The sequence below is a fragment of the Megalobrama amblycephala genome, linkage group LG1 (genome assembly GCF_018812025.1).
Source record: "Megalobrama amblycephala isolate DHTTF-2021 linkage group LG1, ASM1881202v1, whole genome shotgun sequence".
Lineage (NCBI taxonomy): Eukaryota > Metazoa > Chordata > Actinopteri > Cypriniformes > Xenocyprididae > Megalobrama > Megalobrama amblycephala.
The window spans coordinates 49,661,981-49,688,192 of record NC_063044.1 but is presented as its reverse complement, the minus strand read 5'-3'; the positions used below and the strand labels follow the sequence as shown (position 1 = coordinate 49,688,192).

The 26,212-nt window shown below is 37.9% G+C and overlaps 1 protein-coding gene across 1 annotated transcript; it reads right to left on the bottom strand.

Moving 5' to 3' along the window:
• Positions 1–402: 402 nt before the first annotated feature.
• LOC125273260 lies at positions 403–21,645 on the bottom strand. Its single transcript, XM_048198471.1, has 12 exons — positions 20,415–21,645; positions 19,470–19,628; positions 18,955–19,208; positions 17,345–17,430; positions 13,310–13,421; positions 9,578–11,707; positions 9,410–9,499; positions 8,637–8,696; positions 8,346–8,451; positions 7,778–8,034; positions 6,164–6,350; positions 403–5,993 (listed from the first exon to the last, which is right to left on the bottom strand). Exons 6-12 carry the CDS (start codon positions 9,677–9,679, stop codon positions 5,830–5,832), a joined length of 966 nt encoding a protein of 321 aa, XP_048054428.1. The 5' UTR covers positions 9,680–11,707; positions 13,310–13,421; positions 17,345–17,430; positions 18,955–19,208; positions 19,470–19,628; positions 20,415–21,645; the 3' UTR covers positions 403–5,829.
• Between the last annotated feature and the right edge of the window lie 4,567 nt (positions 21,646–26,212).

Genomic DNA, 26,212 nt, shown 5'->3' with positions numbered 1-26,212 from the left:
CCATGGAACCACCTCTTCCTCCTGATAATAAATAAATTCCACTCTTCTCATTGGACAGATGCTCGCATTTTCGCCCAGCTTTTCCTCCTCCTCCTCGCTCGTTCACACTCGCTCTCTCAGTTTTAAGGATGCTCATCTGCTCTCAGTCAGAGTAATTCCCTACAGATCAGAGTAGGGCAGGTGTTTGCTTCACCCTCGTCCCTCTCCAGGGGCCATGTTGCCCTGACAACTGACCATCCCGAGCCTCTCTCGAGCGTTCGCGGCTGCCGTATGCGTGTTCTGTTTGGTTTGGACCAATGGTCACCCCCTGTGCTTTAATTGAACATGCACTTCTCAGCGGGAGAACATGCAGAGAAAGGAACAGCCGCAAAAACATGTTCTTCCTACACGCATGACTATGAATGTCAACTGTGCTCAGATCGTTGCATCTTTACGAATGGATTTCTCTGTCTCGCTGGTGGAAAAATCACACTCAGCCCAAGAGAATGCATATAAAAACAGCCTTTGTTGATTTGGAAACATGACAGCTGGTCTTTCCTTGTCCTACCACCATGACAGACAGAACAACAAGATTCCCAAGATGAGTCAAGGACCTCTAATTAAAACAGTACTGAGGTTTATTGAAGAATGTGTCTGTTGTTCAAAAAAACAACACAATGCAACACAGCTGGGTTTTGTATTACACATATGCAAAAACCAAACAAAACAAAGTATAGCAAAGAAACAAAAAATAAAAACAAAACACCTGCTTGGACTTTACATTGCACATATACAAGATCAAGTCAAAACACAGCACACATCATTTGAATTTGTATTACACAAATGCAAGATCACAACAAAACAAACAAAAAAACAGCTGTTTGAACTATGCACACAAAAGATCCAAACAAAACAAAAAGTATGCAATGCAAAACAAAACAAAACAGCTGTCTGGACTTATACAAGGTGAAAATAAAACACAGAATGACTGTTTGATCTTGTATTACACAAATGCAACAACAAAACAAAACTAGGCAAAGAAACAAAACAAAACAGCTGTCTGGACTTATACCAGGTGAAAATAAAACACAGAATGACTGTTTGATCTTGTATTACACAAATGCAACAACAAAACAAAACAAAACTAGGCAAAGAAATAAAACAAAAAAACAGCAGTTTAGTCTTTTATTATAGATACAAAAGATCCAAACAAAACAAAGAAAAGCGAAAAACAAACCAAAAAATGGTAATTTAAGCAATTATACATACAAAATATCCAGACAAAACAAACCAAAAAACATTAGTGTGGGCTTAAAAAATGCCGGTTTGAGCTTATATTTTACAAAAGCACAAGACAAAACAAATCAAAGTGAACAAATAAACCCAAAACAAACCAAAAAAAAATAAAAAATACAGATATTATACATAAGATCCAAACAAAACAAAAAGTATGCAATGCAATGCAAAACAAAACAGCTGTCTAGACTTACATGTGGACTTGTACAAGGTCAAAACACAGGATGACTGTTTGATCTTGTATTACACAAATGCAAGATCAAAACAAAACTAGGCAAAGAAACAAACCAAAAAACAGCAGTTTAGTCTTTTATATAAATACAAAAGATCCAAACAAAAACAAAGCGAAAAACAAACCAAAAAAACATTAATGTGGGCTTAAAAGAAATATCATTTTGAGCTTATATTTTACAAAAGAGCAAGACAAAACAAAGCAAAGTGAACAAATAAACCCAAAACAAACCAAATAAAAAAAAAATTGATGTTGTTATACAGATATTATACATAAGATCCAAACAAAACAAAAAGTATGCAATGCAAAACAAAACAGCTGTCTAGACTTATATGTGTACTTGTACAAGGTCAAAACAAAACACAGGATGACTGTTTGATCTTGTATTACACAAATGCAAGATCAAAACAAAACTAGGCAAAGAAACAAACCAAAAAACAGCAGTTTAGTCTTTTATATAAATACAAAAGATCCAAACAAAAACAAAGCGAAAAACAAACCAAAAATGTGGGCTTAAAAGAAATATCATTTTGAGCTTATATTTTACAAAAGAGCAAGACAAAACAAAGCAAATTGAACAAATAAACCAAAAAAACGATGGTTTTATATGGATATTATACATACAAAAGATCCAGACGAATCAAAACAAAGTGTGTGGGGGGTGGGGGCAAAAAACAGTGGTTTAGGCTTATATTACACATATAAAAGTTCCAGACAAAAAACAAAAAGCTTACAACAAATAGAAATAGAAAACAAACAAAAATAGTGGTTTGGTCCAAACAAAACAAAGCAAAACAAATGAAAGCAAAGCAATATATAGCTCTTATATTATACACACACACAAGAAAATGTACATGTAATCCTAAATTTCAGAGTCTAGTCCCTGAAACGTATAGAATATATGTTATGACTGGGATTGAGATGACTGAATTAGACTTTTTCTGCTCATCTTAAGATGCTTGTGGACCACTGAATAGAAGTGCAATGTCATTTCATGCACAGAAGTACAACTGAGATCATGATCCCTCTGAGGAGGATCGTTTCCTCCATACAATTTTTTCCTCCACTTGACAGGTAGAAGAAGACAAATGAAAAGTTAAGATGGCACGTGGAGGCACGTTAGTGAGCCGCAACGGGTACTGTGGCACCCTGCCTTGCAGGGCATTGTGGGATATGTCCTCCACCGAAGTGGCTGCCCAGATGACATATTACAGCTCTGCGGGAAACGCATGGGCCTACAGGAGGAGGCGTTTCTCCTGCGTTCTGCAAACGTTTAATTTCAGTTGTCTTCCCTGCTGCTTTTACCCAGGTTTAGCGAGAGCCCCGCGGAGGGCCGAGGCGTGTTTGCCTTGGCCCCTTCAGAGAAGGATGCGAGCCCGGAGGACTGTTTAACGCTCCAACCTTCAACTTTGAAGTTTTCTTTGACTGCGCAGTGAAAATATTGGCGAATCCAGCTGAAGCACTTTTCATATTCGTAAATCAACTCGAGCCTTCAAGAGATCAAATAGCCGCACTGTAACACCGTTTGAAATATTCGCTTCCTTGCAACGTTTACATCCTCACATTAGAAAAAGAAAACATTCTGGGAGAGGCCTCTATCCTGGTGGCATATTCAAAGCGATTTACACACACACACACACACACCACGGCGCCGATAACACAATGACACAATGAGGATGTCTGAACCTGCAGAAACAAAAGAAGCCCATTGATTTGCTGTTAGCAGATCTAGTGAGTGGAAATATAGGCAAGGTCTGTAAGATGGCTGGATCGGTGAAGATATCGTCCCCAGTGCCACGCCGCTGTTTTCCCGAACCCCAATCTGTTGTATCATTGACACATAAATGGATTAGGGTCATGTATCACTGATAATGGTCTAGCCCAATGCTGGTGTGTCTGCAGTTCGGGTTGTGTGTGCGCGATAAGGCCTATTGATTATGTACCATATGCAGTTCCCACGCCGTCCTTTGTGCCATGTGTTCGGTGATGTGTTTTTTTCCCCCAGAAAGGGGTGTGTGCAGTGATACAGCTGGTGAGTGCGGGGTTAATTTACTCACACAGCCGTTGGCCTTCAGGAGCCTGCGTGCTTCTGTCTGGAAAGGTAAAAAACCTGTACGTTTACAAGCAGCCGATTCAATAAGCTTCTGCGAACAGAATCTGCAATCAAGACAAAAAAAAGACGCCACACATTCAAGACAGACAAGTTGTTTTTTAATAGATATAATCACAGTGGTTTCGAAATGAGAACTGTACTGCTGCGTTTTCTGACTGATAAGGCCACAGTAAGGAGTCCAATATAGGAGGCACGTGTGTATTTCACATTACACAGAAAAAATATATATTCACATTACACGCCGGGGCACACTTTCAACATGTGATCGACTAAAATACCACAAGTCTGAACTACATCAATCACGATGTAACCCCCCTACCAAGTGACATCCATGTAATTTTACAGGAGAGCGATGCTTAACCATCTGCCACTGTGTTCACAGCTTTAGTCTACTTCGTTCGAAGTTTTAGCGCACGACAAACAGTGTGTGATAACGTCTGGCAGTGATGCTGGAGGTACACCGAAGATACTGTTTTCCATCTACTTCTAACTGTGCCTCCAGGGTTCATTTTGCAATTTCAAATCAATACAAAGTCACAGTTTTGGGTAATCAAAATGATAAAGATCATACACACATAGTTTGTCGTGTGCTCTACAGCTTACAAATACGACCTTAAAGGGATTTAGTCACTCAAAAATAGGGCTGCACGATTTGGGGAAGAAATCAAATTGCGATTTTCTGATAAAAATTGCAACTTAATGTGATAAATTACTAATCAATAATAATAATAATTAATTAAATATTAATAATAATGTACTAAAAAATTTTAACAGAATGACAAATATTACCATTGTTATATTTAATTGTAAAATAAAATAAAAAGAGAATTTAAAGGAGAATATTTAATTCAATAATAATTATTTTACAGTACAACTGTAAAAATTACAATACTAATATTTATGGCTGTCTTGATTTCTTAATTTTAAAAGCTTTTTGCTGACGCAAGTTGTTTTATAAGGGCTTCTCATTACAAGTTTGGGTCAATGGTTACGTTCCCAAATGCATGTTGTCCACCTTATCCCTACACCCCATGCTCGAATTATGGGTGCAACTTCCGTTAAGCTGTAAACAATCAGTGAAAGGCTTGCTCTATGAACGCAATAACATGTTTTTTTAAACTGGGTACAATATGACGACATTATTCTACTCACCCTGCAACCGTCGAACATTAAAAGGACATTTAAAAGTGTAAAAGCATCAACAAGGTACCAGCAATAACGAACGGGTTAAATATCACTGTAGAAATATATATCTGTATTATGTAACGTGTTGCTTTAATCAAAAATGTTCGTTAACGTCAGCATTGCGTGATACTATTTCAAAGTGATTTCCGTCATTTTGACGGATAATAAATTGTATTTACCCATGAGAACAAACCTGGAAAGAGATGAGAAACGAGACAATCTTTGTGCATTCCAGTGAATTATTAATGGGATATATCGTATATTAAATCAGGAGAACAGACCACAAACGCGCAGTATGTTGTCCTTTTTCATACTGTTACAGCGGAAAGAAAAGGGGAAAAATAATCATGAGGAAAAGAATGCCATGACTGAAATGATCTCTTGCCATAGATCTTCTTGTTATAACATGTCACATTAAAATACCAAGCGTTATGTTATTCTCATGATGTCTGAAAATAAAACATGAAGGAAAATCGACAGCTCATTCAGTCAAACCTTTTGATTTTGAAATAATTAGTTTCAGTCTTCTCGAATGGAAGTTTCCCAAACTGGAAGTGCAACCCATAATTCAAAATGCAGTAGGCTTGTCAGTAATAAGGTGGATAAGCGACCCAAACTCACAACACATGCAGAGAGTTTGAGTGGTGCTACATTTACTGCAAACCAGGCCACTCAGAGACACCGAAAACACCAGATCATGAACTGCTCGCGTGTAAATGAATACAGTTCTGCGTTTCACTCTGAAACACACAGAGCATGTACTTATGTAATTAAATCACAGTCTTCGAGATTTGATAATCACACTAAGTCGCATAGTGATTTTGGTTTTATTTAGATTAATTGTGCAGCCTTACTCAAAATTAAAATTCTGTCATAATTTACTCACCCTCATGTCGTTCGAAACCTGTATGCATAAGGGTTTGGAACTGTAATAAATGAAAACTGAGTGAATGATGGTAGAACTCATTGTCAATTTTAAATTCTTTAACTAAGTTCATTGGGGATGTCCAAAGAAAGTCAACACTCAATGCTCAAACGTCGTTCCTGCCTCTTTAAAAGAGCCCACCAATGGATCATCAGCTGGGTGCGGCCTTTTCCGAAGCCTCTTGGCCTCATTCTGAAGCTTCTGCCGAATGTAGCCCTTTATTTCCGAATCCGTCTTTCCAGGGAAGAACCGCTGCACTGTCCCTGTGGAGAATGTTTCACTAGTAATCAAAGCTGCAAACTTGAGACCTCAATTAATCAAAAACTTCACAATGGTCTGATTGCAGTAAATGAAATGGAACTGAATGAATTCTCAAACTAACTAAAAGACGCCCACTGTTCAGTACTTGTTTCAAATCGTCTCTTATACGTACTCAGAATGGCCTGGATCTCATGTGCCGGAAGAGCTGGCTTGGGCGTCCCTCGCTTGCTGTTAACGATGCCTGAGATTGAGTGAGAAGCCAGACAGTCTCTGTCGTACAGGCTGCGCAGCAGGTCATTGGTGAGTTTCTGAGCGGTGGTCCCTGTGTTGCAGCGCTCCAGAAGATCAGCAGTGATAACCTTGAGAAACAAAAAAAGTTGAGCTGTAAAAAATGCAGTCACCAAACAATGAATGAGGATTGATAATAAACAGTAATGAAAATATTCAACAATAAATGTCATTATTGATGAGTCAGGTGTTTGCATTGCGCGTGAAGAAACCCTGTCAGTGATGGCACATTAAAGTAGTGAAAAATGACCTAAAAACACATTAAATGTCATGATACTGATCTTATAATGCAAAATAATGCAGTCTAAAAGTTTGTGATTAAATGTTTGCCATTGTTTGACTTTCACAAAGATTGTGCAGGCAACTCAGTCAAATATTAGTTGTCAAACATCAAGTTTTAAATGTACCACAACTGAACTTGAAATCATATATGCAATGCAGGTAATGATATGTTGGTCCCAATTTATATTAGGTGGCTTTAACTACTATGTACTTACATCAAAAAATAAGCACAATGTACTTATTGTGATCATATTGTATTGTAAAACACTTTTGTTGCTATTGAGGTGGGATACAGGTAAGGTTAGGGACAGGTTTTGTGGTGTGGTTCGGTTCAAGGGTGGGTTAAGGTGTAAGGGAAGAGTACAATGTAAAAACATGTATGTACACAATAAGCGCATTGTATCAAATTATTAATTTAAATGTAAGTACACAATAGTTAAGGCCACCTAATATAAACTGGGATCGATATGTTTTTATATGAACAGTAATTTTAATTAATGCATAAATCCGAATACCTTTGCATACTTAGTTTGTGGTTTGGTAATTTTGGTTATTTAAACTGTTCTGCTGGTTTCGAATTACATTTTTTGTACAATTAAAAAAAAAAAACTTTTTTACTAAATAAAATCACTTTAAATTGCAATTTTTAACTACTTTTGGACACAATGTGTACATTACTTCAATTTGCATATTGTTTGAATGAGAGCATTGGGTATGATGTCTGATTAATCAAAGAAATAAACAGATTAAGTGATTATTAATAGTCGTTAATTGCAACCCTACAGTGAAAAAGTTTGTTTTAAAACAATTTGTCAAAAATGCTTATTAATGTTTTTCTTTAAAAAAATAATAATAATGTTGAACTGTGAATTTTTTAACCATTTTATATTGTAACCTTTATTTTAACCATTTTTGGACCCAACATAAACATTAATGTTTCACATTGTTTAAGGAGGGCATTGATCATTAATCAAAGAAATAACCAGCAGATTAATCTATCATTAAATTGATTATCGTTAACTTTCCTACGAGGAAACAATAGAAGAAAACAGCAACTGAGGACAAAAACACTTTTTGTTTCAAAACAATTAAACACATGGGATTCTATCAAGAACTTAAAAAAAAAGTATAATAAACTTCACAGAGAAAAAAAAAAAAGATGTTCTGGACAAGGTCTGAAACTGATTACAGAGGCATCTAAAAACGTAACTCTTACTTTTTGTTCCAGAAGCGTTCCATTCCTTTGCGTTTGCATTGTTTGTGTGACCTCATACTGACCACACCCCTGCTGCTCTGAACTTGCACATTCATCTGTTCTTCCACTAAGCACTGTTGGAGAAGAAATGTGACTGGGTGGCCTGCTTCTCTCGGGCTCCCTTGGAATGCTGGGAGTTGCAGCTTCGTGGCTGCCACACAGCCATCTATCACTCCTCTCGATCAACTCCTCAAGAGTCTGAGCCAACTTCCCACAAGCTGTAAAAGAAAAACTATGAATTTAGTCTGAAATTGTCTCACAAGGGTTAACCTGTTGTGTAACATGGCACACCACAGTAATACTAAATCTTTCCTCGACGTGAAGTTTCCTCATGAACTTGCTGAACTTTTTTTCCTCAAACTGAAATGATCTTGAAACATGAAATGGGCTGTGAATGAGTCGACTGTTAGCAAGATTTCAGCTCAGTGCACATCTTTCCCATGCCAATGGAAATGCATTGCACTAAAAAAACAAAAAACCCAGTGAGGGCTTTGCCTCCTCATTTCAGATCAGAAGTCCACCACTTTACCTGTTAGGCTCCTGATTTGCTCTCGAAGGCCGTCCATCTCCCTTTGCATACTCAGCACCATGGCGATAAGCTCCGCCCTTGAACGTGATTGGAGGCTTCCGAGCACCTGAAAGGAAATTATACACGTCACATTATAAACTGAGCAGCATAGACACCGACTGTTTTGAAGTGTAAGTGCAACTGACTTTTCGGCTCTAAACCATCAAAAGGCACTTCACTGTAGATGTTTAAAAGTAAGAAGCTTAAATTAACGCAGTCAATTAAATATTCGATTTTTAATAAAGTTACTACCTCCATAGTAAAATCTGCATCCCTTGTTGCATCTCCAAGGGGCTTGTCAACCTCAAAAGCCTGTTTGAGTGAAAAATAAAATAAAATTACTATTGTTTACTCTAGGGGAAAAAACAGTTGTTCTGATTTGGTTTGTAACATAAAATATGTCTTTGTAAAAATAAAACGACATTTGAGATTCCTCGCATTGGCAGAACCCTCTTAAGATCCTCTATCCTTCTGAAGATGCCTCAGATGTCCTTTGCACTCCTGTTATTACAAACTACAATATATTTAAAGTGCCTCAAAATGTTTCCCTCGTGATGGAATTCCATGGAGGAACTGATGACAGTCTTTAAAGTTCTTGCAGGAACTTGGGGGTTCCATCAAAGTTCCCCAGAGAACTGATTTCCTTTTGTGAAATGGTGCCTAAAGGTCCTCCAGAGGGTTCTGCCAGTGTGACAGTCTGCGGAAATCCAAATAATGCCTCTAGTGTCTTCATTTGTACTGTAAGAGATCCTATTAACCCTCATTAAACTACAGATAGGCTACAGCAAGTCTGAAATAAACAAATTAATTAATTAATTAATTAAAATGTTCTATTATCACATGGAATATACTGTAAATCAATTTTATATTTCATATAATTGTATCATTTTATTACATCTTTAAATATTATAAGTTATAAATGTTAAGAATTGCCATTGCAACAGTTATTCTAATCTATTTGCATTGCTTATCAGCAAAAAAAAAAAAAACTCATCATATTAAGTCAGCAATAAAAAGGAACAGACCTTTGTTTTGAACTTAATATAGTCAGCATTACAAGATGAGATGTCCTCTCCATTCAGTCCTCTCCATTTTCTCCTCTTCGGCGGTTCTTGCTGAAAGACAGTCACATAATTATATCAAGGGTCCGTAAAACAATGACACTACGCAACAAAAGGTTGATGTTTACATACACTGAAGACGTGGTTCGCCCTCGCGCCGGTGTCTTCTGGTGTCTCTTCGTATCCCTCGTATCCATTGTACAGGATGCGCTTTGCTATTGTTTTTCTCCTCATCTTTCGCCCATTAGCCGTTTTCCTCGCCGAAATACCGTCCGGTTCTTTATCATGCCGGTCATGGCCACGCGCAGATCCGTGACAGCCTGATGACTTTCACGCTCGTGGCATTTCGATTAAAGTTAAAGACACTCTGGCGTGTCAACATCACGAGTGCGTCTTGAAACACTTAAATACAAGTAAAATGCGTTTAAAAAGAGGACTCTAAAAGTTTTAACAGTGGCTAACATGTCAAATACATCATAAACAGCTCATAATCTGTCAAGATGAGATGATTGCTATATAGCTGCAAGTGTTTACATAAGGCATTTTAACGTAAAGCTCGTAACTGCTGCTGAAAGCGAGATTAATAGTATTAATTTAGTAATTAGCTACTTCTAATGATCTTCATAACTTCTTGCTAATGTAGTTTTGTTGTTGTTTATTAATAGCAGCTTTGATTTACTTTCACTTACCACAAAATACAGTACACTTCAGTGTCTCATGGCATTTTTAAAACATTATATTTTTGGTTTAACACCTATATTAAATCTTTTATCTAACATAAATTTTACATAGCATGAAATGCAGTGTTAAACGTCTTTATTCCCAATGAAAATATGGATTTTGATTTGCTTGCTTGACTAATAGTTAAAATCATCACAATCACTATCATAGTGAATAAAAACATCATAAATCAACATCTATAGAAATGATATCTAAAGAAGTGTTTTAATTATAAATACATTTTAATGACTAAAAACATAACATTACAAAAAGTACATAATGCCTACTTAAAAATATGACAAAAAAAGTAATATTATTTTTAGCATTTACTGCATTTGTCAAGCTCATCCGCTCAACCATGATAATCAAATTATTGTAAGAAAAATATTAAATAAATTTGTGGATTTTTTTTTTTTTTAATTGGACAAGGATATATAATATGTTGTATGCTCTTTAAGAGATGAAAAAAACATCTTGATTAATAAAATATTAAATAAAAGCACTGAAGACATGTAAATGCACTTGTCTTAAAAATGTGTATAATAAAACACACATTCTATCTAAATCTAAAGATATGAAATTATTCGTCCCACATAATATGGAGACTTTATAAGCCATTTTCTATTTCTTCCTCTCTCGTTCTTTCTTTTTTTGGCTGAGCACAGAGACCAGTGAGAGGTCAGGTAAGGTTTGACCCCATGCAGTCCCAGGTGACGTACAGTGAGCATTAAGTGTATCCAGAAGCACCTGAGGTTGTAAAAGAGAGGCCTCTCCAGGATTGAGAGGAGGGAAGCAGCTCTGGGCTGGAACAAAGTGGATCCTGTAACTCATTAAAGCAGTCTGGGGATTACAAAAGGTCACTCAAATAGTGCCATGTGCACCAGTACTGTCTTGCTACTGCTTTGTGAATATGGCTCAGTTAAACAAGGTCCCGTTTGATCCAATCAAGTGCTTAGGCAAGTCTATACCTGCTAGTAAAACGCTTCTCAAATGTATATAATTCTCAGCTGTTCTCAGTTTACTTGTATTAAATGATGAGTGATTGACAGGTAAGTAGTCTGGGCACATTAAATTAGTGCTTATACATCAAATGTGGTTTGGTCATATGCATTTTAAATATGATTTGATTTATAGGTTCAGAATTCAGTGTGTTTTGGACCCTGTTTACACCTGCATTTAGTGCTGTCCACTTGTAATGGCCCGAAACTTAATACCAGGAGTAAACGGGGTCTATGTGAAGTTTTGACTCCTGTTCATTCAATTTAAAACAGACTAGCACACAAAGACTCACTGTTAGGAGACACAAACGGCATCGACAACAGAATTACTTCGCTACGGACATTAAGAAAGATACATTAACATACTGGATGAAAGAGAACTGGCACCTTCTCTTATAACGGTGATTAGACAAGCATGAAATCCACACTGCATTGATCCTGGTGGCCACAGTCATTTCAGTTCAGACTGTCTGAGAGGTTCATTCTAACTTACATGAACAAAATGACTTACTCATCCTGCCGGATCCACCGTGACGTTCATAATCTGCAAAGACCAAACACGAAGATCTGTGACTAAAGCAAATCTTACATCCCGGCAGATGTTATTACAGTCCAGACTACAAATGTGACAGCAGAGCCACCATCTCTTGCTCAGACAGACCAATTATTGATCTCCTCCCTACACATTTCGGCCTCCTGAGAGGATCCGAACCAGCATAAAGAGGGGTATTGATGATATAGGCCTATTGATATGCATTCTTTCATTTACTTTTAGCATAAGACCTTTCACCTCTCTCCTAACAAATCAATTGCACGTACAGCATGAAGCTTCTTTTCTGGGTCACGGGCTGCCATTCTCCATTTAGTGTGAGAGCAGCTTTGAAGTTTGTCTTGTGACTGTCAGACTTGCCTTCGCTGCATAAGAGTTTGTACTAAAGGAGCTGATCTAAAGTCAGTGTAAACCCTCAAAAAGGGGTTGGGAATCAATAAAAAAAAAAAAAACTGGAACGAAATGATTTTCATGATGCCAGTGAGGACAGAACATTGTACAAAAACATTTTGACTATCTTTCCTGCATCAGTGGTGGAGCTACTTAAACCATTTACCCATCAACCTAAAAATGTTTGTGTGTGTGTGTATAAAGTCTACATGATATTCACATATGCAGTTCATAGGGGACATACATGCATAGCAGTTACAGCATGAAATAAAATTTAAACCTATAACATTTTACACAGATAACTTTTAAACATAGCCTATAACATTTTTATCTCACAATTCGGACTTTTCTTCTTGCATTTGTGAGTTTATATCTCCCAGTTCAGACTTTATAACTCACAATTGTGAGTTTATATCACAATTCTGAGGGAAAAAAATCAGAATTGCGCGATACAAACTCGCAATTCTGAGGTAAAAAGACAGAATAGAAACGAGTAGATTTCACAATTCTGTTTTTCTTTTTAAGAATTGTGAGATATAAACTCAGATTTGTGAGAAAAAAGTCAGAATTGTGAGATATGAACTCCAAGTTAACTTTTTTTTTTATTCTTTTATCCGGTGGCTTCCACAGACGGTTACTGCAGAACTGTCATTTTCTGCCACCAGGTAGGCTCCGCCCACAAAAAAACATCATCGCTGTTTGCAAACACAAAATAGATCTATACTGCCCTATTTGGCCCATATTATTTGAGACCAACAGCAAAGATAATGAACTGGAATATTTAAGTGGAATCAGGATCAGAACTACAATCATTAAATTCCTTACGATTCCCAAAAGTGAAATTTTGCTAGCGCAGGTAACAGACAAGGACCTTTTCTGTACTGTTGCCCTCTCTTTCTCCATCTTTCCTTCTATGTACATAATGAAAATAGAAGAGTAAATAGCGCCATAAAGAAAGAGGCCCTGCCTGGGCACTGAGTGGGATTTAATTGACCATATGGGGGCGTTGGAGTTGATCTCTGACCCTACTCCCATCAACCCTTGGGAGCGCCCTAAAATGATATAATGGACAGAAAAGTGGGTCAGCCACCCAGGCAAAAGGAAAGGATGATACAAATGAACACACACCTACATACTTTAATGTCTGTATTAAATGCACCTCTTAACATTTCCCAATGGATGTGCATGCAGAAGCTTTATACTCACCTATCGGTGATGGACAGCTCATGTTTTGAGGCCGCTCAGCAGTCTGTCACTTGTTTAGACTCCCCGCCATGGCACTTCTTTCCTCCGCTGCCAACGTTCTCTCTCCCCCTTTCTGCTCATGCATATGGAGAAGCTTAATTTATAAGGACAACAGCACTGCCTTAAGATCTGTCGCTGAGAGACAACATAGAATGACACATGAGTACAAAACAATGCAGGCCATTCGGTGTCCAGGGCAGCACTGAATGTGAAGGAGTGCTGGACAGGGGTCTTGCGGGCCTTTGATGGGGAAAACCAGTTTTTTTTTAGGGTTACCTCTCACTTATTCTTTTGTTTAAAGTGAAATGTGTAATTTTTTGTACATTTTGATGCTTATATACTTATGTTACAGTTCAGTATGCAGAGACAACTAAGCCAAAAAATATCATTAATTTTACAATTCTTTGTTGTGCAGAAATTATACAATTCACCTTTAAGAAACTAGCATTCAATCCAGCATTTACATTCAAAGTCCATTTCAATCTTATGCAAGGCAAATAGTGTAGTTTCTTCATTATCCTAAATCAGACATACTGTATTACAAAATCACTAAACTATACTTTCATATTTTACCCTGATGGTAGAATGACAAACTCCTAAAAACACAAATTTAAAAAATGAAAATTCTGTCATTAATTACTCACCCTCATGTCGTTCCACACCCGTAAGACCTTCGTTCATCTTCGGAACACAAATTAAGATATTTTTGATAAAATCCGATGGCTCAGTGAGGCCTGCATAGGGAGCAAGATAATGAACACTTTCAATGCCCAGAAAGGTAAGTGGTTAAACCTTAATATTATGAAGCAACAAGAATACTTTTTGTGTGCCAAAAAACAAAAAATAAAATAAAGACACTTTCTTTAACGAATCTTTTGTTTCGAATCAGTGGTTCGGAGCGTGTATCGTTTACTGAAATCACGTGACTTTGGCAGTTTGATACACGCTCCGAACCACTGATTCGAAACAAAAGATTCGTTAAGCTTTGAAGCTTCATGAAGCAGTGTTTTCAAATGGCCCATCACTAGATATTGTTGAATAAAAGTCATTATTTTGTTTTTTTGGCGCACAAAAAGTATTCTCGTCACTTCATAACATTAAGGTTGAACCACTGTAGTCACATGATGTCTTTAGTAGCTTTCCGGGCATTGAAAGTGTTCATACTCACCTAATTTTTGGGCGAACTAACCCTTTAAAACTCTTTTGTGAACACTTAACTACTTAAATGGTTTCAAGTTCAGGTTCAGGTCCCATTGACTTCCAATGTATAGACAAAAAATACAGTGGAGGACAATGGGAACCGAAACTGTTTGGTAACCAACATTCATCAAAATATCTTACTTTATGTTCCAAAGAAGAAAGAAACTCATGCAAGTTTGGAACAAAATGATGGTGAGTAAATGGGTAAACTATCCCGTTAGGCACGTAAACCATTAACAAATTAATCAGTTATGCTGTAGCATTCCTCATTTGTATGTTTCTTTGTATAAAAGCACCTGCTGCTAAATGAGTTAACTTTCCCACGTGTCAAATGTTGCTTCTCATCAACTATTAACATCTAACTCAATGCATTTGCTGCAAGAAACAAGACCTTTTCCCCAATAAACTGCTCATCCAGATCTGGCCTACGGTCGTCTGTTAACATGAATCTGAGACTTTCAAGACGACATGAAGCTGTGCAACCTGCAAACTTTCTCCCAGAACACTGTTCTGTTCAGCATCAGCCATTTCTGCCTTTGAGGGATTAGAGTGATGTCATCGGCAAGGTCTCAACCCTTTTTGCTGTCATCCTGGCTCAGGTCACCGTTAAGTCCGAGCGGCGCAGCTTTTGCATGCGCTATAATTCAGACTGTGACTTTGATGATAATAGCACTAATAATGGCCTGACAGTGACGGATGGGTGCAGGCAATTTGGGGGCCCGTGAAGTGACCCCCGGCCCAATCAGAGCACTTCCAGGTTAAATGTGACCCCAGGCAGCCGGCAAATAGGGAGAAGATCTGAATAGATGAAGGAGAAAAAGAAAGAGTGAGAGAGAGAGAGAGAGAGAGAGAGAGGTAGAGCACTGAAGTGCAGAACACTCCTCAGGATAATAAGTAATTGCTGCTATATGCCATTTCTTTCCCGTTTGGATGCTTCTGCAAGATTCCAAGAGTAGAAACTCTGTCCGCTAACCACAGAGGCAACCACATTCGAATCCCAAGAGCTACACTCGAAATTCTGCCGCGTTGCCAAAACCTTTCGGTTTCACAACCCAAGTCTTTGGCCGCAAACACAGTTCTCTTAATCAGTCCAAACACCTCCCCGGGCAGCAGTGGGAATGCTTGGCCAGGCCATGTGTTAGACATTAAACGCAATCAGTGACGGCGTTTTTTGAGTGCTGGAGAGATTGAGAGGAAGGGAGATCCAGGTTGATAAATAGCAGAGCCACTCAAATGCCCGTCTGTTCACGGGGAGTCTGGGTAATCAAACCAAGGCCTGTTTGCTTTATTTATGCCGCACGTCAAAATGAGAGATTTATCGTTATTGCGAGGCAGCACTTGATTAGTGAGGAGAATGTGGAAAGCTAACCTGGAAAACCTCTACCGGCGTTTAACGTCTTCTTGTAGGGATGAGCACAAACCGAACAATAGATGCACGCTGGTAGAGATGGAAAAGTGACAGGGATTAAGCGTTCTTTGTGGCGAATGCAATTCTGGGCACAGCATTTTCTCATGATTACTGTACGAAAGCGCTCTCCAACTCTGTTCAAAAACAACTAACATCTGATTGCCATTCATCCTTTAGCGGTATCATCTGCAGATGGGAATTGACACCAAAGACAACATGAGCTATGGAAATGATTAAGCAAGACCTCCACAGCAAATAGCTTGGTTATGCAGTACTATAATTTCAATTTCCTTCGCAAACAACCGTTTCAATATATGCCTGGACAAACCAAATAAACACTTCTGACGTACTTACGGTTTCTTGAGACATATAACCTTTTATCTTTCACTGCCAGAAACAAATGGCATGTTAAGAATTAACGTAACGGTTTCCCTCTAGGTCAACACCGTTCCTCGCCGTTCCTGTATTTTTCCATTAATCCTCCTCCATCTCCCTTAATCATACTGCTGGCCCGGCGACTTGAAAGGCGCCAAGTAACACGCAACTTGTCAGATCCAGCGAGGGAAAAATGAATTAAGTCCAGAGGGTAAAGTTGGGACGGAGAGAAGTGTGAGTGGGCCGGGTATTGAGCCCTGGGGCACCCCGAAAGTCATAACTCAGAGCTTAGGTACCGTGGCCCGCCTGAGGAGTTACCGTCTGCCAATTGATTTAGTGTCATCTGAGGTCTTGGCCGCCTCTTACGATTATGTGCCTTATTAAGTGATTCTCTGAGCATGACAGCTTTAGGATATTAGGTGGTACTTTCTGTGGCCTTTTTCTAAGTACATGAATCGCCTGCTTTTATTAGTCTGAAGGACACTGCATCTCAATCCCGGTCTGACGGTGTGAAACCTTTCCTATATAGTATTGACCATAACTACGCCAGTTGGAATAAAATACTTACATTTTCCATTAGGCGCAGTCTCTCTTCATTTTCAGTTCGCATCTCTACAACTCTAGTTTTGACATTTTGAGGTCGCAACCCACTGGACGTCAACATTTCTAAAAAACTGAAACGCAAATATTTTAGTACCAAAACACGCTGTAACACCAAGTGAGCGTGTTTCCTTTAGAAGGACATTTCCTCTGGATAGTGTTTATTTTCTTTCACCTTTGTTTGATGGAAAGGTTATGCAAACATATATAAAAGAACGATTTTTGTTTGATGTGTGTATATCTGTGCCTGTGTGTGGATGTTTATGTGTGTGCAAAGAAGCCAAAATTGTGAGTTAAATATTGTCATAGACATTCGTTAGCCAAGTGCAACAATTACAGGGGACTTTTGACCAAAGTTACAACTGCAGGATTATTTTATCAGAAATCACATACACAGAGTTCCCAGAACTCACCAGGAGAAATCTCTTCATCCTCCATGTTGGATAAAATTCCTGTGCGAGATATGCTGTTTACCATGACTCCATGGCTTCATGCATTACTGGAAATAGACAAAGAGAAACCAAAAAAAAAGATTAAATAAAGTCTTACTCTGTCAGTAATGGCGATACATATACTGTTGGGTATAAAGTGCCTGACGAAGACCCGATGGTCGAAACGTTTTTACGGAGCAGTTATATCAGTGTGCGGACATCACATTTGTTTTTTGCTTCAGTGTGTCCTGCACCTGAGCCCCAGTTGGGTTTGTGGGATGTGCACACCTTTTTGTATTTTTGATTTTGTATAATGGGTATAACCATCTCTTTTACAGAGATGATTTGAATGATAATATGATTTGAATCAGGATGGGCACAATTTAGAATTTAACAATTGGCTCCTTTTCAATCCATGAGTCAGAATTTTAATTGCATTGGCCACACCCCAGTCAAACTCGATTGGAAGGAACACAGAACTATTCATTTAAAACGATTCATAAGATAATGCCTTCTGGGAGCGTGCTTCACTTCACGGATCCATATATCTATTTATAAACTATTTACGTTTATTAGATTATATCATATAAATGTATTGATCTGTCTTTGTGTGTGTGTGTTTAGACAGAGGAATATAGATTTACTACTATTATTCAAATGTTTAGGGTAAGTTTTTTTAAAAAGAAATTAATACTTTTATTCAGCAAGGATTTTTTTAAATTTTTAATACAAATATTAAGCGGCACAGCTGTTTTCAACATTTATATTAATAATAAATGTTTCTTCAATATCAGATCATTATATTAGAATGATTTCTGAAGGATCATGTGACACTAAAGACTGGAGTAATGATGCTGAAAATTCAGCTTTGACATCACAGGAATAAATTACATTTTATAATATATATCCAAATACACAATAAGATTTCACAGTGTTATGTTTTTACTGTGTTATGTTTTACACAGAGTTATCAAATAAATGCAGCCTTTTTTAAAAAATCTTTGCACAGTAATATAAACTACATTTATATAATTAAACTGATCTCTCTGTCAGCCTATAATACTGTCAAAACTGTCAAGTCTTTAGACTTCCAAAACTTTAAAACCAGGCTTTGCAAACCATCATTCAAAGTTTGTTTCCTTTGTCTTAAAAAAACCTTGTATTATCGCTGCACTACCTTTATGCATCATCTCAAACTTTACATTCAGCAAGAATGTCACAAACACCAAACAAGAAACTGTATTACAGCCAATGTGTTAAATCATTCCACAAAGATAACATTCAATATATGCAGTGCTAAGAAATGTTTCCAGGGTCAGGAGGACTCTGAACTTTTAGTGCAGGGTGTTTACTGCTGAATCTTTGTGCCAAGAGAGTTTGACAACATGGCATTATGTGCAATTTATGTCAGGCTTGGTTTTGTGTGTGTGTTTATGTGCGAGAGTGTGTGTGAAAAAGAGTGTGACAGAGATTGCATTCATATGTATGACCTTCCTCTTTAGAGGCACCGTCAAAGATCACAGTCAGTGTTGACAGAGATATTTCTCCCATGCATTGCCGCGGTGAGGGCTGCTGTCTAAATGCTTACTCACCAGGCGCCGACTGCACAGGCCGCCAGCAGAGCCAGCCAGTGGCCCTGAATGCCCTTTTGCTGAGTAGACTCTAGCAGCCAATAAATGGAGCTGTCACTCCTGTCAATCTTGCTTTCTCTGACACAATCGGCCTATCACGCCCACACATGCCGTCCTGCCCACCTCAATTATGTCCCTAAAAGGACAGCTTTCTCTGACAGCCCTGCCTCTTGCACGACAAAACGCAAAGATGGCCAATCATCTCATTCTCCGCCCTGGGGATTGAGAAAGAGAGAGAGAGAGTGAGAGAGAAAGACTCTTTCTTTTTGCAAAGTTTTATTTAAATGTGTAATGTCTCTGTAATTAACGAAGCATATTATGAAATAATGTTATCATGAAATCTTTCCTCATATGATGCATGTGATACGGCCACTAAACTTTTACAAATGCAGTCCATCACATGATATCTCACCATATTTAAAAACAAACCTAGCAATTAAGAAAGTGACTGATGAAGAATTCACACCACTCTGTACCTGCAGATATCTCAGATTCATGTGATTTCATGAATAGCCTGAAATATGAGGAAAGGAAAGCCAGGAACAAGGCCTCAGAACCTCATTTCTGAGGGTCGGATCCTGCCGTTTTGATGCTCTATCGTCCTCTAGTGGATCGAAGGTTGATGCGCAGGTTTGCTGTAAAAACAGACAATGATAATGTACCACAATGTTTTCAATAAATTGTAAAATGTTTGTTCTATTTGTAACATTAATCGATCAATATTTTGGAATCATGCTCATAAAAAGTAATTCATTTGATGTTCATTAATAAAATAAACAGTTTTTACATCAACATTATTAGTCCCTTTGTCTTAAGGGCATTTTCATAACCATAACAAAAATCTCATTTCAGAATTTCTCATCTTCACTTAAAAAATATCATTTTAAACACACGTGATGTCTAATGTGCGTAATATGTTTGTGGAAAATGTGATTCTTTGATAAACAGAAAGTTCAAAAGAACAGCATTTATCTGAGACAGAAATCTTAATGCATCCTTGTGGAATAAAATTATTCATTTCTTTCAAAAACATCTCACTGACTCCAAATATTGGATAATAAATATAGCCTATATAAAATATATACTATATATAAAATATATATAAATAATATAAAAGGTATTTGCTGGTCTAAACTAGGCTATTAGCTAAAGAATACTGATATACATATATATATATATATATATATATATATATATATATATATATATATATATATATATATATATATATACACACACACACACACACACACACATATACATACATTTTATATAGTAAATATTCTTTAGCTAATAGGTTAGACCAGCAATACCTTTTAAAGGTTGAGTAAAATACTCAAAAAACTCAATAAAACAATCAATAATGATAGATATAAATAATGTAAATTTAAATGATTGCCTTTAATAATGAAATAGCCTACCTGTTTATTTTTGTAAAACATTTAAAATAGTCATTTTCTATATGGGCCCTGGGAGTATGTCTGACACTGATATAGGCTAACTCCAGCCCACTTTATCATTTATTTCTCTAAACGACCTCGCCTACACTTTCCTCTTGATTACTTTTCTGTTGACTATATACTCTGTGAAACCTCTCCATTCCACCGGTCTGCTCATATATTCAGAGACCTGTCGCCGTGTTTACCCTTCGCGAGGATAAATCGTGTTTTTTCCTATCCCGCGCTTCCATCTCGCGCGTTCTGAATGGCGCGAGGGTTTATTTGTTTAGGAGAGCGGCATTTATTTTCCGCGCGCTCTGTTTGGGCAGATGGCGGGTCTCGCTGCGCCAAGTGGACCCGGGTGTTTATTTGAAATGGGGCGTGCGGCACGCGAGGGTATTGAGGAGCCCCGCGGACCATGTGTTTCTCTGTGCGCCCTGATTGGGTGACGCGGAGTTGGCAGACGACCTGACGAGAAACAGGAGACAAAATGGCGGGCAGTCTCAGTATGAGCTTAGGCCTTCCATACGGCGTTGGGTCTGGTTGAAAGCGCCTGGCTTCATGGATGGATTCATTTCATGAGATCTCGAGATCCAGCACAACACATATTTTAATATGATTTTAAGGCCATATGACAGCGCGGTGTAATTTGCTACAGTACTTAAGGAAAGGACCCTGATAGTTAAATAACACAGGCCTCTAAAGTACACCATTCAGTTCTTCCAAGAAACGCACGATTAAAATAGTTAATTTCACGTTAGCTATATGCACTTGTTTTTCTTTCAGCAGTCTGAGTAATGTTTAATATTCTGTGTTAACTGGCCAGGAACGTGAATGTCATGAATAACAATTCATAAATCAAGTTGTTATAACTTGAATAACAGCTATTTTACCTCCACTTTCGGGTGTAAGTTTACAAATTTTGTTTCCATATTAGTACCACTGTGGCAAATAGAGAAAGTGTTAAATTGTTCTGTGGATTAAAAGTGAAATTGTGTGTACATTTGGTAAGGATGAAATACTTGTCGTTTCTATGAATGTGTTGAGTTGATAATCTATGTTTTAAATTATAAATATAATGTTTTAAACAAAAATGTTGGCGGTAAAAAACTGTTAAAACACTCTTTTGTGTGTATAGGCCCATGATGATTGACAGCACACATCAAACTAGCCACTCCCTATAGTTTTAGCCCTGCCCTGCATTTGAAACGTCATTTTTTTAGAGGAACCAATCAGTAAAGAACCAATCCATCAAAGTCAGCTCCTTAACCAATCAGGGAGAGTATGCTAAACAGCTGCTAGCCAATCGCGCTCAGTTTATTCAAGCCATATCCTATATATGCAGCAACCCCTTGCTGTGCTACATGATTTGACTGAAAATGTGAGTGGGATAACAGTTTCAAGATTTCTGCTGCTCTTCTGCTGATTGTGGATTTTAGCTCAGTGAAAGCAAAGGATTATTGAAATGTGATGTGAGGTTTGTCATATCTGGCTGATTAGAACAACTCATAGAAAAGAGTCATGGTCACACAACATCTATAATGCAAACACACAGTGGAAGACTAGAAACTGGACTAAAATTGCCATTTTTGTGTAGCCCAATAATGCACTTTCAGTCACCTCAGTTTACCATTTCTAAAAAGGTTAAACTTACAACATAGTCTCTTTCACATGATCTCTGTAATATTCACTCCATATATTCCAAACAGAGCAGCAGTCACATTTCCCCATGTCAAGCATGACACTCTGCCTACAAGTGAAAAATGAGGAACAGTTCAAAGGTCTCACCATATGCCAACTGGCTCCTATGATGCAATGTGACATCAGCGTTGTTGCCTGTACTTCCCAGATGCCACTTAATTATGGGTGACAATTTGACCAATCAGTGTTTCAGAGCTGAACCCCCTCATAATTCATCATAGAGTAAACTTGATGTTTTGATCAATATTAAATGCTCTTATCTGTCTTAAAGCTCACCTTTATTTAGATAATTCACACCATGGTGTGTGTTTGATTTACTTTATTACTTCATAAGATACTTTTGTTTTGCAGTATGCAGTACATATAATCCAGTCTTCCCCTGGAGGTGTGGGTTTGATTTGAATCACGTCTGACAAACCTAACCTTTGGGGCAGTAGTGGCCTAATGATAAGAGAATCAGACTGTCAGCCTGAAGGTTGTGGGTTCAATTCTCAATACCGGCAGGAAACGACTGAGATGCACTTGAGCAAGTGGCATCCTCCCTGGGTGCTGCTGTAAAACGGCTGCCCACTGCTCCGGGTGTGTGTATGTGAGTGTGTGTTCACTGCCCACTAGTCCTAATGTGTGTGCACTAACTTGGATGGGTTAAATGCAGAGGACAAATTCTGAATATGGGTTACCATACTTGGCCTTCACATGTCACTTTTCCCTTTTCACTTTCACTTAGTTGTATACAGTGAACATCAGGGTCAGAAATTAATGGGGGATCAGGCCAAAATTACCCATAATCACCCATTAAAATACTTGTAAAGTCCAGGGTTGCCAGGTTTTCACAACAAAACCCGCCCAGTTGCTTCTCAAAACTAGCCCAATCGCATTTCAGGGTAAAAATCGTGTTCCAGGGGGTAAAATACGCATTTTTTGGTGGGGTTTCCTGGTAAAATTTGCATCCCAGGGGCTAAATATCATGTTATTTGGGGTGGCTTCAACCAGCGGATATTAAAAACAACCCGCGGCAACAGTGTAAAAGTAGCCCAATTCCGCGGGAAAACCACAGACTTGGCAACACTGGTAAAGTCTTATATCTTCAAGTTATACTATTTTACATATGATCACATAAATTAACAATTACCGTTTCACACCAGCAGGTAATGGATAGGTGTGTAGGAGAGAAGACCAAAAAGTCAAAATTCTTGAATCCCGCACACTATCAATACTTGCAAAAACGTATCAAAAATATTTTATTAGCAACGTTTCGGTCGCATGACCTTCATCAGGCATAAACATATTCAAACTCCATTACATTTAAAATGATAACAAGACCAATCACAGTGAAGAATCATCAATTACTAATCAAGCTGAATGACTGAAGACCTCATTAACACACGTAATATTATCACATAAAATATGTGTTGAAAGTATTTTATTTTATTAGATGAAAACATCTAATAATTCACATTGTGAATTCTTTATAATGAACTGTTTCAGTTTAATTTGACATCATATTATGCAGAGAGAATGTATATGGTTAGAAAAAATATGCCCTCAGAAAAATAACTCACGGGTCAAATGTTACACCTTAAAGGAACATTTTTTTTTCCTTCATTTTGAATGACAAAATTAGCAGATGCTTGGTAAAGTGCAATGACAGGTGGAAAGCAACGAGGTGCATGTAGCAGCAGTAAAGTCCAAATAATATTTATAATCCTAGTACAGAGATAAATTATAATAATTATATGTGGCAAAAGTGGTGTCTTAAAATAATATTATTGTCACTTTTTTGTCTGAGTGCAGTAGTCTTCCTTCAGAGGTGGGAGTTGGTGTCAGGCCATGCATTGAGGAACTTGAAGTCAAGTCAGGTCACCTTTATTTTTAGAGCGCTTTATACAAGAGAAACTGTTTTGAAGCAACTTCACAGTAATAAACATGTAAGTAATAGAATCAATTATGCAAACTTCAAATATGAGACAGATTCTACCGTAAAGCATCAGGCGAGCAAGATATTGTCATTATTCAGCTCAAGTCAGTTCAGTGTTGATTCAGTTCAGTTCAATAACTGTAAAGTTAATTCATTATGAATCAAGTTCAGAAAACTACAGATCTATTACATATTAGGATGATTAGGATTAGAATTTAAGATATCTAGAAGTGTTTAGGCCAATCATTTTTTATCTTTTCCCCTCAAGCTTGTAAAAAAAACATAATTTCTTTAAAAATCAATTAAGCTGTTTTATTATTGTTTAATGTTTGGTTTTACTGGAGACAAACTGACATAGCAAGAGAAACTCTGCTGTCCATGGTACGGATATCACACTTGACTGACAGCTGTCACTTCTGGCCTTCAAAGTGCCAACTGCATGCTTGAATTATGAATATGTTTTCTTTGACTACATAAATGCCTAGCTTTTTTGTCATTTATGCATGAGTTTATCTTTCATCATGTCAATAAACTACTCAGCACAGGAGAAACAAGGTCAGTTTTCTCATGGCAAAAAAGTGAGAAAAATATAGACAAATATTCTCAAGGTTAAGTCCTTGAGGAAACTAGCGTGCAGTTGTGACCTCGCAGAGGGCTGTATTTTGGGACGAGCCCACAGCGTTGCGTGTCTCTGCCCCATGAAGTTGTCTGTGACAGATGAAGGGACGTTCTTTCATCTGGCGCTTCTTCACTTTGAAGCACTTTGTGAGAGCAGCTGCAAGCGATCTGAAATCTATTAACACCCGCTACTCTCTTAAAAACACATTTCCTGAGGATGTGAAGATGGAGCCACACATGTGTCATGCGTTCGCTGTGTGAACCCTCTGTATAATTACATGCAGGAAACATGATGCCATAAATGATGGATTTCAACAAGGGTTAAAAATACATCCATGATATTTGTGTTTGGGAGAATGGATGCCGCAAAGAGATGCTGCATGGTCTTAGCTGGTTTTAGATGGTCTCATATCCAGGCCCAAGTGTTGTTCAGCTGGTTTAATCTCTAAACTCAGCCAACAGACCAGCTTTTACCAGGCTGAATGACTAAATGGTTTAAGATGTATTTAATATATAAGAAAGAGCTGTGTCTAATGATATGTCACAAAAAACAAACAAACAAACAAAAAAAAAAACTATTGGCTTTAAGTGGTGAGAGTCTGGCTATTTCAAGAGGACAGTGTAGATTTTCACTTGTCCACTAGATGGAGCAAACGACAAACACATCACAAACATTCACCCCTACTGCAACCTATTACAAGGGAAAGTCAACATAAATATATATATAGGCCTATATATATTTGCCTTCAGAAGTTTAATTCTTCATGGCATAGATTCAACAAGGTGCATCCCAAAGGTGCTTTGAATGGGATTTAGATCTGGTGACTGTGGAGGTCATTTGAGTATAGTGAACTCATTGTTTCTTGTTCAAGAAACCAGTTTAAGATGATTTGAGTTTTGTGACATGGTGCGTTATCCTGCTGGAAGTAGCCATCAGAAGATGTGTACACTGTGGTCATGAAGGGATGGACATGGTCGGCAACAATACTTAGGTCGGCTGTGGTGTTTAAACAATGCTCATTTGACACTTATGTGTCCAAAGTGTGCCAAGGAATGATCCATGTGTTCAGGTTGTTTATGCAAAATTCTGACCCTATCTGAATGTCGCAGCAGAAATCGAGACTCATCAGACCAGGCAGCGTTTTTCCAATCCAAGTTTGGTGAGCCAGTGTTAATTGTAGCCTCAGTTTCCTGTTGTTAGCTGACAGGAGTGTCACCCGTGTGTCTTCTGCTTCAAGGTTCGACATGTTGTGCATTCAGAGATGCTCTTCTGCAGACCTCGGTTGTAACAAGTGTTATTTTAGTTACTGTTGCCTTTCTAGCTCGAGCCAGTCTGGCCATTCTCCTCTGACCTCTGCAATCAACAAGGCATTTTCACCCACAGAACGGCTGCTCACTCTCTTTTTCTGACCATCTTTGGACCATTCTGTACACACTAGAGATTGATGTGCATGAAAATCCCAGCAGTTTCTGAAATACTCAGACCAGCCCGTCTGGCACCAACAACCATGTCACGTTCCAAGTCACTTAAATCACCTTTCTT